The sequence below is a fragment of the Pecten maximus genome, chromosome 2 (genome assembly GCF_902652985.1).
Source record: "Pecten maximus chromosome 2, xPecMax1.1, whole genome shotgun sequence".
NCBI lineage: Eukaryota > Metazoa > Mollusca > Bivalvia > Pectinida > Pectinidae > Pecten > Pecten maximus.
In genome coordinates, this window is record NC_047016.1 from 21,111,314 (window position 1) to 21,126,285 (window position 14,972).

A 14,972-nucleotide genomic window follows, 5' to 3' on the forward strand; every position below is an offset into this window, starting at 1 on the left:
ATAGATAGTTTTTCCGCTATTTACCGCCACAAAAAAGTCTAGCTCATTTGTTTGGCGAGGGAGAACTTTAAAAGCGACAAAGATTTATTTCTCTCCAAGAAAAAGGGGGAAAATACAACCCCTCTAAAGATATAATTTGTGTTCTTTGACACGACTAATTGTCGTATTTACAAATAGTGAAGTGGCAAATTCATTATCAACAAATGATGGCTGCCTTTTTTTTTTTTTACTTCTTAACGAGAGGTTAATGCCTAGGAAGTAGGAAATGGGCCATGAAATACAATGTTACGGTGATCATCGCAGCGACAAAACATTATTCGGGAAAGGTAGAGGATAATACCGCCATGTGAACGAAACCGCAAATATAGCTCAAAATCGGATATCGGGACCACATGTTGGGGAAGATGATGCGTCCATGTGTCTTGTGTTTTTTCTGGAACAAACCGAAAGAACGGAAAAAGATATGATAAATAAAATATATCTATTTGAAGCAATCATTTACTATGCAGATTATAATGTGTGCAGTTGTTGTCTTTATACTGCGCGCGCAAGGAAGATGTTTAGCAGTTGATTTCATTACTACGAAGTATCATCAATATTACGGACTAATTTATGATTTGATTTTGGAATCCTATTATAGATGATTGTATGTCATAGAACATGTCATCATTTGACATTTAAATATGCTCCAAGCTTTGTCAAATACACGTTATTATGGTAACACATTAGGAATAAATGAAGTGATATCATATCGTTTTACCTTTTTATTCATAACTAAAGTCTAAAGATAATTTCGTGACACACAGAAATCACCTTAGTTCTTTATATAAATGCATGTGAGAAAATGGGGGAAAAGAGATAAAACTAAATGCAATATTGAAGCACTTTTGAATTCACATCTTGCATGCAGACTTGCCATTCTGAAGGCGGATGTAATCGACTAGTTAAATACATGTACATTATCATTGTGTGTATAGATTTTTGAAAGCATGGTTGTCATCTATGTGAAATATGTAATGTCCATTGTCGTTCACAAATAAACGCCATTAATAACACACACTTTTCTAAGGTCACCATATACGTCATAAAAGCGTTTGGTATGGATGCATTTTTAAACATCGTGGATTGTAGCAGACGAAAGTACAGGTATTTCTGCCATTTCAAATTGTTGCATCACTTAATGAGTTGGAGGTTCCCTGTTTACGTGTCTTGTATCAAGTTAAACACGGAGTTAAAACTCCCCAATGAACTAAGCGTAACTTTTCCAGGACAGGTTTGCTTAACGACTGTTGCACTCGCTGCACATTCTTATCATTTATCATTACGTAACTAATGTCATTTCATCATTCTATAATTATGCCCTAGATAAGTGGACATCATTCTCTCAACTTCGGTTTTCAGAATAAATCGGAGGAGGCGTTGAAATATGGTTAACATGCTGCTGTAGGCCATGGATAAACATTCTGGGCAATGTTGGGCGCTGTGGAGTCATTGAACTTTCACCATGGCGATAGTACAAAGCGTCAATATTAGAGATGATTCCTGCCGCCTGAGGATGATATGTGAACCAGTAGGGATTTGTCTGTAACAAACGTTGGACTGCCGCGTAGTTACCCGCCTCCGCTAGAAGCTCTAAGCCCACGGCTGTCTGTCGCTTCCATTTTGTCCTGCAACACAGCATTCATTTTAAATTAACTAACTTTTTTAACATAAATGTACGAATCATAAAAAAATAATAAGGTGATATTATACGGACACCAAACCTGAAATGATAATAATCTTCTTTCAATTGATTGACAAAAGTAAATAAATAAATAAAATGAACAGACTGAAAAAAGAAGTTTCACATTTTCAAAGTATTCATGCATAAAAAATTGAACACTTTGTATCTGTGATTATATCTGGACTGATTCAGTACAGGTTTGTGTAATGAATGGAGCTGTTATGGCGTCATCGCGTCCTTCGGAAAATTAAGAAACACTTGTCTGATCCGTTAATTTACCGATAACGTCTCCCTAATATTTAACACAGAAGTAACTATAACGGCGCTGGTTGTGTGAGTGATTGTAAGTAGGATTGGTGTATATTCTTTGTACCACCGCCCTCAATCATATCCATATTGATTTCTTTCATAAAGTGTTATGGTTGCATATATTTATTTGGTCACAGATTCCACTCGTTCAACACTAATTGATATGATCAGATTCTGTAATTTCTCTTTCAGATCAACCTCTAGAAATCAGCGATTCTATTTACGCATTTGCCTTTTAAACATCTCAACAAAAAGTTAATCGAAGGCTTTTTTTGTTATGAAAACACATCAAATACTGATGGTAGTGAATTATGCATGAGAACTTCGCAAACCACTTTGGCACATGATCTAACTAGTGAATAAGTCACTGTAGAACGGTTTGTCAAATGTAAAGAGGGAACAGTACCCGTAAGAATTTATCTGGCGTAAAATGATAACTGTTCACCCATATAATGTCTTCCCTAACGTCTAAATTTTCCCATCACGTATAAATGATTTACCTGCATATATTAAATACACGCCATTTATTGCTTTCGGGTCATCCAGTACCGTATGCAAATCCTACATTCACTTACCGGAAACTGTTCAGTTCAAACTATTAGAATATACCTGTGTGCACTTCACTACACAAACGCTCTCTACAACAGCTGATACACGGGATACTCGACAGAATCTCTAACTTGTAACAATCGCCTTTCGGTTTCAGTCCTTATCTCCCTGTCTTTGTACAACGTTACACGGTAAAGCAAGCGTGCAATGTAACAAGAACTTGTACATATCAAGATTGAGTGCACTAAAAGTCGAAATTGAAAAATAATGAAGTCAGTATAAGTCATATGGAAAATTTATTTTAATTCGCCTGTACGGATAATGGCCAGGCCTTATTATACGGCCGGGGGTATATTGAGGCGAAATGCACCATCATACGCCGAGTGGGATGTCGCTCTATTGGCTTATTCATACGTGTTAATAGAATACAAATTCCTGACTGCGTGGGGTAGACGTATTGGGTTAGATTGGCCCAGATGTTCAATTCAAAATACCACTCCACACTTTCCACGGTCCGCATTTAATGTTTGTTTATCTCATTTCCATGAGTCGGTAATTATCGTTTGGTGGTATTGGTTTTGATGAACAACCAATATAAGATAATAGCAAAGTAGAAGTAACTAACGAGGATTCACTAATTTGCTACATTGGAACAGGGCGTTGACAATTTATTATGTGTTAAACATATGATGGTAAAATATGATAGCTACGATTTTGCTTGTATATAGTTTCTTAATTATATATTTCAGTTTATATTTTATTGATAATACTACATGTCGACAAATATATATATATATTGACATATTACATGTTAATTTTTTTCTAAATAGTGAAATAAACTGTATTTCAATCAACCAAAGTGTGTTGGATTACTAAAAAAATATATCATTTGTAAAGCTATTATAAATATAAGTATTTGTGGCAAACACGTTAGATATAGCATAGATATAAAATATTTGTGACATGGTATGATATACTACGTTAATCATTGGCTCTAAGTAAAGCCCACGTGTTACTAGCTAGTATATATATAGCAATTATACTATAAATCATCTCTGTAACTGTAATAAGTTATACAAATTACAGGATATAAATATAACTTGTTATATAATATTATATTTGTTTGCTGTTGTATTATAGATTTAGAAAGACGCGCATAAGATACTGTACAAACGCCATTTTGTATCATTTAAAAAAAAAAAAAAAAAATCACGACAATGTCTTTGTTTTGTTTTTCCCCGGTTTAGAATAAAATTTTAAATCTTATAAACAATCGTATTGTTAAAGACATTTTTACCAAAAGTATGTTTCAATGTCCATTATTAAAAATCCGACAAAGATTGTTCGCAAAAGAATATTCCTACTCAAGCTGTAATATACTTTGGTCAGTTTAACTCTCGTGTATTTGTACAGTATTAAAATACGATTTGTAAATGTATAAGGATTGAGTCCGAGCGACCATAGCAGAACATGTAAGGGGAGGGTCAGAAATACGCATAAACCGTGTAGTAACTAAACGACTAGTCCTACAGTTTATAGGAGACAAAGTGTGATATTAATTTTAGGTTTTTATATATGATGGAAGTAAAGTATTACGCTGTTTCTTATTTTCTATTACGTATAAATATCCTTGTACGAATTTATGTTAATTTCAGTTGAAATCTTGAATCTCGTTTTAGTAAACATGGATACGATCAATAATCTCTACCGTTGTCTTACGTTATTCTTGTTTGTCCCATCGATTTATCACCAAACGCTATCCAGGAAATCTCACAGACCGAGTACAAAGTATTACTATAACGGAGAGGCAGTTGTAAACAATTCCATAATTTATTGCGTAAGGGTTTCAACTCATCATCAACCAAAAGTTATGAAAACACTGCATAGGTTACATATCAACACGGCTAATTAAAATGAGCGTAACAATGTTTTGATTATAAATATGCGACCTATATAAAAATATCATAGGTATATACTCATGCTCCACTTAGTATGATAAGATATCTATACAAAGGTGAGTGAGTATATGTACTTTTTTTTTTATATAAGTATGGGTGTATATAGGTGTGTCTGTTTGTAAATGTGAGTGTGCGAGTATATGAGTATGGGTATTGTGAATGCGAATGCATGTAAGTGTATACAAGTGTTTCTTTGTATGTGTATGTTCATAAAACAATCGAATCCTATGTATAAAAAAAGTCAATGAACAACTCTTTATTGCTGCCGATTAGATGACAAAATACACATCTATAATATATGTTTTCTGGGTAGACTATCTTTTGTTTCATGTTAGTTTCATGAATTATTCTTCTATGACGTCAAATACATACATCTGTAAGTTACATACATGTAGGTAGGTATATTTTAATGCAATGCAATATATATGTTTCCCAGTCAAATAAATTCACATTACAATGAATGCCATTAACAATAATCTAAGAAACTAAGCAGAGGCATCCAACTGATCTGGTAGATAACAGAACAACAAAGACATGAATATATATAAAAAAAAAAAGTCTTATAATTAACAAATGTAGTACACCCTCCGTGATTAAACATGTTCTGTATAACGAATTCGTAGTTATAATTACATTTCATATACTGATTCTAACTAATAGTATATTTTTTTGGAAATTAAATACAAGTATATTTCAACCTTATCCATCAAATACAGTGCTGAACAACTATAAACTGTTGATGCCACACAACTGTCGGCCATTGTAAACAAGATGCCAGTCGTCGTTTCGATAAACAAGATGGATAATACATATTGATTGTTGTTGATTGGTGACATGTTTATATTACGTACATATCTGGTATAAGTCGTTCTATGTTGATGCATTCAAATGTTGCCAGTATCTTTAGCTTCAAAATGATGCAGGTTTTTAAGGTTTTCAAATAATTTTCCTTTGCTAATCATATTTGACAGTTATTTTTAGTTTTTGATGTAACCATACATCGTGATTTAAATCCTATCTGATTATTATTCTTGTTTAACGGAGATATTTTTTTCTTGAAGCTAGTTACTAGGTATTCAGATATCATTAAAATTACTCGTGCAGCAGTTTTGAAATCAGTACGACCCTTTTAATTCGTTTGGTTGATTCCAATCGACATATAACGGAAACATAATTCAAACTCAAAAACGATTTTATGCGTTGAAACAATAAACACAAATACATGGCGAATTTAGAAGTCGCGGATAAAATGGTAGGACAAATAATGTATAAAAACAACGCCTATAAATATATGATTGGTATAATAAAACAAAAAAATCATCAAAAGGTTTAAAACAAGAGTTTGCAGTAAAAAAAATTACTTTATTTCAATTTCATATGTTTAATTGTTATTAAAATGCATATTATGCAAATTTCATTTTTACGGTAAACTTGAGAAGGAATCGCGACGTTAATGACAACTTGACACTACCTTTATTGTTATAAAAACATCAAGTTTTTCATTCAAATGTATTATAGATTGACATATTTTGATCCTAGTGTACGGATAACAAAATAATATGTACCAATAACATAGTTATTGTTAATTATACAAATATGAATTTTGATGTGTTTAACGAATCTTGTTTGAAATTGAAAGTCAAATTAAACAATTTTGAGTCAAGGTTAAACTTGATGCAAATATTGCAAAAAGAAGTTTATCATGAGCCATTGAATCTAACATGGCTCCTGATCACGTCAGTGTGACATCATAGTTTATTATCATTTAATGACATCATAATTGTCATAATACATTGTAACATACGTTAAATAAGACGTAAATAAATAAATAAATAAATAAATAAATCCATATTTCCCCTCTCAAAATGAAAATATCAAAACAAAAATAAATATAAAGGTAAACACTTGGGAAATAATATATGTTTCAGAATATAATAGGTGCAGGACTTACTGTATTGTTTTAAAAGTGAAATTTTGATGTCATTTACAGATTTTTTTTTAAATCAACGCAAATATGATACTAAAGTTAACAACTGCGAAGACTTAAATTAATAACAATTCACACCAATCAAGATTTTAATTTATATCCAGAAAATCAATGCATATCTTTCTTCCGAGGTTGCCCTTTCTGTAGAAATGATTATCTCAGCCACTTTTGTCATTTCGACTGCCTCCATGTTCACCTATGTGATGATGCTTTGTCTAAATGTTTTCTTCATAAGCTTTATTTACCCCCAATATCAAAGAACATGAGCAGGAAAAGAGAAGAGTTATAGGGTAAGAAAACTCACTTGTACTTATACTGTATAAATCCATTGCAAATTTCAAACTATGTTCTTTTGAAAGCATGTAGATATGTGCACCCTACATTCTGTTCTGCCATTACAAGCGGACTAACATAAACCTATGTTGTAGTGACCAGAGTACCTACCTTCTGTTCTGGTACCATGTCTTTACTTGGGTGTCAGTGAGATTGAGTTTAGCGGCAAGTTCCATCCTATCTTGGACACTAAGATATTTCTGTCGTTCAAATGTTTTTTCCAAGCTGTTTAATTGGTGATCAGTGAAAGCCGTTCGTGCCTTTCTGGGCTTCTTTGGTTTCATTAATCCAGTTACAGAATCTGTTTGCTGATCAGAAGATCCATCTTCCTTTTTGTCTACAAAAATAAAATATCGGAATTGACATCAATTAAGGGTCTGATTCAAACAGCTCTGCATAGTATAAATACCTTTGTTTTAATGTGCACTAGCAAGAGGATAAAAACATGGATATGATCAGAGGTTGAAAAGTTAAACGTTAGGTGATAATGAGTCGCATGCACATTTTCTCACAACAATTATCATATGACGAACATATTATGAATTGATCATTAAAATATTTCGAGATAGCCCGAGTATCCAAAGTATCCGAATATATTCTATATACAATTTTCGCTGTCGGAAATGAATTTTTACTTCGAGTTAAGAAGACTCTACACGTTATCAGAGTCGGCGAATTCAGAGAATATGTAAATGTGCAGATTTCCACAATACTATTTCATTATATACGAATGTTTTGCAGTATGATCAACATTTAAATATTTCAGTAACTTTTGATTGCCATTCCACTTTTTTATCATTTATCTTGAATGGGTTTTTTTTCAATAATGATTTCCATCATATAATTCCTAAGTATATGTCTTTATCCAAGAATGAATGGACTTGAGATTAACGTATAACAATCTGTAGAAATTTAATATATTTATAATTCATTGTGTTTAAGGTAACGTTATGTATATAACTCGAACAAAGCAGCTTCGAAACTATTTTATTCGTGATAATAGTTGTATGAATAGGTTGATTCGGCGTTGAAATTTTCTGGCACATTTCGATAGCAGTATTATAAGAAAAATGCGGATTGTATCGAGATGTACGTGTGCTAAACAATACGGGTATATTTGTAATACTAAGTACGAGGAGCCGAGAGTAAACAGGCCTGTGTCCAAAGACACCTTGACATCTTATCAATATAATTGATATGTATCAAGAGGGTAAGAGTAAAATGAATTTATAATTTGATAATCACTCCAAATTATTAATATGGTTTTGCATATCTAGAGATAGTCTTGTGTGAACTTGGACCTCCATGTATGGAACCAACACGACGCACGCAAATCTGTTCTCGGCAAACGTGACAATTCCGGGGTTAAGCTTCCTATATTTATCCGCCCCCAATTTACTTTTTCTAAATCTTTCTATTTAACAGAGCGGACATTTTCATGAACTCCGTTAGTTGTAAAGCTGTCAGAAGACTTAATTAAAACCGTACTATAATGAAGCTGGGTAAGCGGATTCACCTGCGTTACAAAACTCTTTGACAAGAGCTGTCTTGTAGGACCGCCTTCGATAGTAAGAACTGTTTGCATGCCCAAAGTGTTTGTTGACTGTCAAACACACGAACAATACCTCCAATGTATGATCATTGCAAATTTGTTCCTATTCCAGGGCCATTCGTGTGTTATCATAACTAAAACATCTGGGTGGGCAAGATGAAGTTTTTCTGGGTGGAAATACGGTGGACTAAATAGAGTTAAATGGATTAAAGTCGTTCACAGCGAGAGGTCTATTGCTGTTCAGATCGGAGCAACTATGCTCATCTTTGTCACATCGTACATGGATCAGGTTTCTATTTCAATCCTCAATTTCAACCCAGGGATGAAGCCAGGACGATATTCCTCATATCATATTTCAAATTGTGTCTTCTATCTGTGACATTTATGTTCAATTTATGCAAATTAGACAACACGCTGAAATAAATTATACCCAACAGCTCACTATTATGCGCTTGGAAAGATCTAAAGGTGGATATTCCTACTTATTTTTCTCATTGCCGCTGTCAATACTAAACGATACAGCTGTTTACAAGACATTTATATTCATTGATTTTTTTTTTCAGATGATGAAACTGCAAAACAAACAAATAAATGAATAAAAAGTAAATAAATAGATAAATAAACAAACACACAGAAATGAAAACACCATACAACTTTATAAAAACAAAACTGCAAAATCATTAAAAACTGAAAATTGTTTTTACAAAACATTACACCAACCAAAACATATTTACAGCATATTATTAATAAATGTACTTGTAGTGGTAATGAAAATTATGTTGTTGTTTATCTCGGAACAGTCTTTTTCAGTATTCATTCCAAACAATTCTATAAAGGATCATCAACCGTAATAATGTCCGATTGTATATATTAGGACTTAGGAGCAACCTATTTCACCAGGAGGGACTCATTACATTGTCCACAGTAAATGTGAAACTCAACCAAACGAAAACATCAATTTATTTACAATCGTATTTTATCTATTTATTTATAAATAATTTCATAATCAATTTATCGATTTATTTGTTGAGCTACGATTAATTTTTACTGTTTGTGTGACGCATAAATATTAAGCGAATATAATATTTGGCATGTAGAAATCTACCCGGATACATGTACATTTCCTAAGAAACCGGACATGTTGAAATCTACATTATGAGAATCGGCATTATGGAACAAAACTTTTCTATCTTTCTATATTGTGTAACTTACCCAAATCATTAAATAGATCAAAAGGAAATATATATATATCAACATAGCATAGGGCAAAAACCAAAAGAACGATTAAGTGGTATATAAATAGTGTTAGAAAAAAAATAAAACAAAAACAAAAAAAGAAAGAAAAACAAAACAAAACAAAAAACAGACAATAGGAATATTTAGACACGGGACGCATTTAAATTCTAATTGTTTGTTTATTCATTTTATAAGATATGCATATAAATGGAAGCAAGCGGTAATGCTTACTGTGACTGGTATTGCAGAACTGCATATTAATTGGCTAAAGAATTTACAAACAAAAACTTTGCATGATATCTCAAAGTTTCTTTGTTTGTCCATTGTCTTAAAATGATAAATAATTTATAACACCCAAGCAAGTCGCCAAATGAAAGCCCTTTTTATTGATTCCACGCATACTGAGCTAGCCGGTAATATGCCAAATCCACCACCTTCACGGCTACAACGAACGCCGTAAGAACATTCTTTAATATTGATTACTGGGAATATAGCAATGTGTTTCCATTAAACAGTCCAAATGGCTATCATCAATACCGAGAGAAAAACAACAGAAAAACAAAATACATCTTCAATTATGTAATTACATCGGGAAATATGCAACCACTTCCCTTGTTTACGTATAATCATATTTATTGATAGGCTATACATCGTTTCTTTCCAAGTCCTAATTAATCGAGGAATCTGTTAATATAATATCGTTAATTAAGCTAATGCAAAGACTATTAACGCCACCTCCATGATTGCGTGCCACGCCAATAGCAGGAAAACCGGCAAATGTCAACGTCGGAATGACGATTTTCCTTATTTACTGTTACCGGAATCTGCCGCCATGTCGAACAGGGTGCGTGTATCAACTTATCCTGGTAATTACATTGTTTAAAGTGTTTACACGTTTTGCGTACATGTGTGTAGATGATGTCATCTTGATAACTCTAGTATTTTTAATCATCCTATAAACATACTTTCAATTCTTATTTTATTAGAAAGGCATAATTATATTATACATTATTTTACGGTCATATACCCTTTTTAATCGCATTTGTTGTGAAATAAAAATAATTGAATTTCATAATAAGTTTAGCGTCGATCATTATTCACATGACATGCATAAGGAAACATAATGTCAATTTCATCTAATAATACATGTACATTCATTCTAGGGCCATACTATATTCCAGTAATATATGAAAGCAGCTCATTACATCTCTTTTAATTTAATTTAAAAAGTAAATCATACAACATGCATAGTTATCATTGCTTGTAAAGTAAATATGACCTGATAGCTATTGGTACATACAGACAATATGAACCGTTTTCATTGCAGTATAAAAGTCATTTGTATTTTATAAAATTATACAGTAATAACACAATGCAATTGTAAAAAAAAAGTATTTACCACGATTATTTGATAGTTTCGATGAATTACCCAATGTTTTAAATCTAAATTAACTTCTATTATGATTAAACGATACCTTGAGCGTCACTCCTTAATTGACCAACAGACGCTTTTGGTGAGTGATTTCGTACGTAAGTATTGTCGACAAGAAATCGCGAGATAAGTTAAACGTTGTCCGTGAGGATAGTGAACTCCAATCTTTAAGTAGTGATGAAACGATTTCTTTACTTAAACTGTTAATGGAAATTTGATATCCTATTCAACAACACTGTTCTCCATCAAAATCGGATCTCGCAGAAAACCTCATCTGTTATTTTGTAAACACGAAATTACCCGTTATTTTCTAGTCATTATCCTCATATACAATTACTAATGGAGCGACAATCCTTTATGAACTGTATGTGTCCACACAAAGACGTATACCTAAGTGTGACAAGTGTTAGTGTGACAAGTCGATATAAAACAGGCATTATTTCACGAACCGAATTGTAAAATTACAGAGCCAAAATTGATTGGAAATATATTTTCAAGTAGTTAAATATGGAATGAGGTTTTTTTTCAAAATGAATTATAAATACCATTTCCATTTCCCAATACATGAATTTAATTATATTTAATTATAAATGATTTCATTTATTAATTTAATTCTGATTTATCAGGCAACAAAACTCAATAAATTTTAAGACATGTTTTTAACCGGAATCACTTCCATTTTTATGTTTTGATGTGTTAACTTTCAATCAATCTGATTCCTATTTTAATATTGAATACTACAACAAACACAAAATGAATTGACAATTCATTATAAAATTCATTATAAAGTAAAATAAAAACGCTATCACTGTGATTTACACAAAACGACAATGCCTAATGATAAGTTATTATATATGTTTGTTAGAGAAGATATTAAGATAATTTAAAACATGTCTTTCCTGTTGTAAATAAAATGATTATAGAATGACCGAATTCTTTTTCGACACATGTTGCAATTCTATATACCGGTGTTTACCTAATTCGTTATTAACAAGCATTGTTTTCTGAATGTTATTTATAATCTAATCGTATTAGCTTAATTTGATTTAGAAATCCAAAATAATTTACGCGTTTGTTAATAACTGTATTAACAAATCATTCTTTTATTTTTTACATGAAATAAACACATGTATCTGTTACCTGTGGTGTGTTAACTGCCACTTTAGCGCAAAAGAAAGATAATCTTAAAGAATTTTGTAGAACACAATGAAATCAAATGGACATATTACTGTTATTCATTTCGATAGGAAAAGAAATAAAAAAATACCGAAGATAAATGGTGAATTATATCTAATTCAGAAAAATGTGCCGTTATGATAATAGAAGCGTATCCTCTAAAAGATAAAATTCGTTTGACACGGATATATATATATATATACCTTCTTCTAGTATATCTGTACTAGCATCATCACTATCATCTTCATCGTCATCTTTGTCATCGACTGTATCATTACGATACTCATCGGCGTTGCCGGTTCTACCCAGAGATGCAAAGTTTACAAAATTGTGTTTAGCAATAGCCTCGGTGTTCAGAGAACTATGTGACGATAAGTATCGACTCGGCACTCTTAGAGGTCGAAATGCCGAGAATGTCTGTGTCCGTTCTCGATGTCCTTCTGATAAAATGTCTGTGATAAAAAAAGATCTCCTCGGTGGACTTACTAAAGGTCCATTTGTGTCACTAAGTCTTGTATGTGTTTCTGGAATGTTAGAATCCAAAGAAATTTCCTGTCGGTCAATTACTGACGGCACTGACACACGGTCCGTATCACTGGGGGCATCGCTATTTTTGCAAACTCTTTCGTTTTCAGAGTCAGATTTATCAGAATGACAATCAACCTCATCATTTACTCTAGGTATTGGGGATGAAGATGAAGAACTCACCGCGTCCACTGAAGAAGCCATTCGGTCGTTTTTTATCAGATTTAGTGTCATGATGATCCGTTTTGATAAGTAAGACAACGAAAAGATTAGTAAGACTAATGAAACTAAGTTTTAAGAAGAGTCAGCTGACAGGTGTTGTCATTTCATTTTATCTGTTTATCCTAATGATAAACAGAGAAATACAGTTATCACGTAATCCAAATCTACGTTCTAGTGATCCAGGTAGCTTTTATCGTATCCATATAGGGAGTATCTTCGTGTCTTTCACACAGCATAGGTAGGAAACGATATAGCCACACTTCATCGACGACAATGCTACATATAATTGTGTCCACTAGGCGTGAATGGTAGCCCCTCAGACATCGATTGTCCGCTAGAAAGACTTGACAGATGAAGCGAAGACGGCTAAAAGTCAGTAGTTATGAAAAATGCACAATGGTCGATGTGTACTCTTCTATACACCGACTCCAATTACGCGATATGTGATCTACATCCGTACGCTGGTCGGGTGAGGTACAATCAGTCAACAGTAAGCCAAAGGATTACATGGTCAAGAAGGGCAGGTATTTGTGACCACTGAGAGATTTTCTCTTTCAACTGACTCGTTTTTTCTCTTTCTATTATGTCTGTATAATTGTAAATTTTATAAATCGATTTAGCATTTAATTTAATCTTCACCTGTGTCTGGTGTGGCATCAGCGTTCGGTATACAGCCTTACTGTATCCCTTGACCAATCAGACACGACCTTACCATAAGTGGGAGGAGTTATCGACACCCGCGTGTCATCTTGTGAGTGTTATTATGAATAGTTATATCACAGATCGGAAGCAATAAATGTCGCAGCCATAGTTCACTCAACGGGAACAAATTACATGTAACGTTCATTGTTAACAGCAAACAGATTTATACCATGATAACAAGATTAATTTATAGTTTGATTTATTTAAACAATGACAGAAATGACTGCTTCTCGAAATGAGAGACGAATTAGATTCCGTTATGTGAAGAGCTGGCTGTCACTTCCATACAACTAAACAACACACAAAAAGAGTGTGTTTTGAATTACGGAAATTGCAAAGCTCAGAACGAGGGAGATGACTTTTCTAGACGGTGCCTGTATCTAAGAAGTTTGCCAGGCTGGGTTTTATTTTTGTGTTGGTAGTTTAGTTTATCTGACGATTTTACAAACGATTTGAAAGCGGGATTTTCTCCCACAAATTATGTAGCCATAAACATATTAGTATTGAATACAATTAAACACTTATTCAAAAACATTAAACGTGACAAAACGTGTGTAATCAAAACGCTAATGTTGCTATTGTTAGAAATGTTTGAAAGTTTTCTTCATCCAGAAATAAATTTTACTGATTTTTAAACCTATATGTGACGATAAAATTTAAATGTTATTTCTATTTTGATATATCATTGTCATATTAACCAATATATACCTATCTAATGCTTATTTTCAATATAAGCGTAAGCTAAATAATATTTTCAAACACTTTCAAAGCTATCATATTATTGCAATAGTTGTTCTGTTACATTCAATACGTTTTATGTAACCAGTTCCATTTTACAGGTGCCTTTATTAAATGGTTCATATTCTAAAGTTTAATGAGTGTTTTGTTCTAATTTCTCTCTGTAAACAAACTTCTGACACATATTTTGGAGTACTTTATGAACTACTTTTTTATTTACGCAATTTACCCGTTTGCTATAAACCCTTATGTAATTTACCTTGATGTAATTTAAAAATATAGTTTCAAAAACAACATTTCATATTGAAGATACATTCATATTACTGACAAACAACTCCTGAAAGTAAGCATAATAACTCGCACATTTGTTTGATATACGTTTGTCTTTTGGAAACCAAAACATTATGTTACACTTACCGAAACAATGCATCGCTTAATGTATAGAACGAATACTTCTTACGATTACCTATCAATATAATTATATAACAAAAATCGTGGAACACATACATTTTGTAGATATACATTTTGTA

At 32.5% G+C, this 14,972-nt stretch overlaps 1 protein-coding gene across 1 annotated transcript; it reads right to left on the reverse strand.

Moving 5' to 3' along the window:
• Window positions 1–761: 761 nt before the first annotated feature.
• LOC117321497 (barH-like 2 homeobox protein) lies at window positions 762–13,542 on the reverse strand. The gene is made up of 3 exons (XM_033875914.1): window positions 12,459–13,542; window positions 6,971–7,196; window positions 762–1,667 (listed from the first exon to the last, which is right to left on the reverse strand). The coding sequence occupies exons 1-3, from the start codon at window positions 13,012–13,014 to the stop codon at window positions 1,385–1,387; spliced, it is 1,065 nt and encodes a 354-aa protein (XP_033731805.1). The 5' UTR covers window positions 13,015–13,542; the 3' UTR covers window positions 762–1,384.
• Between the last annotated feature and the right edge of the window lie 1,430 nt (window positions 13,543–14,972).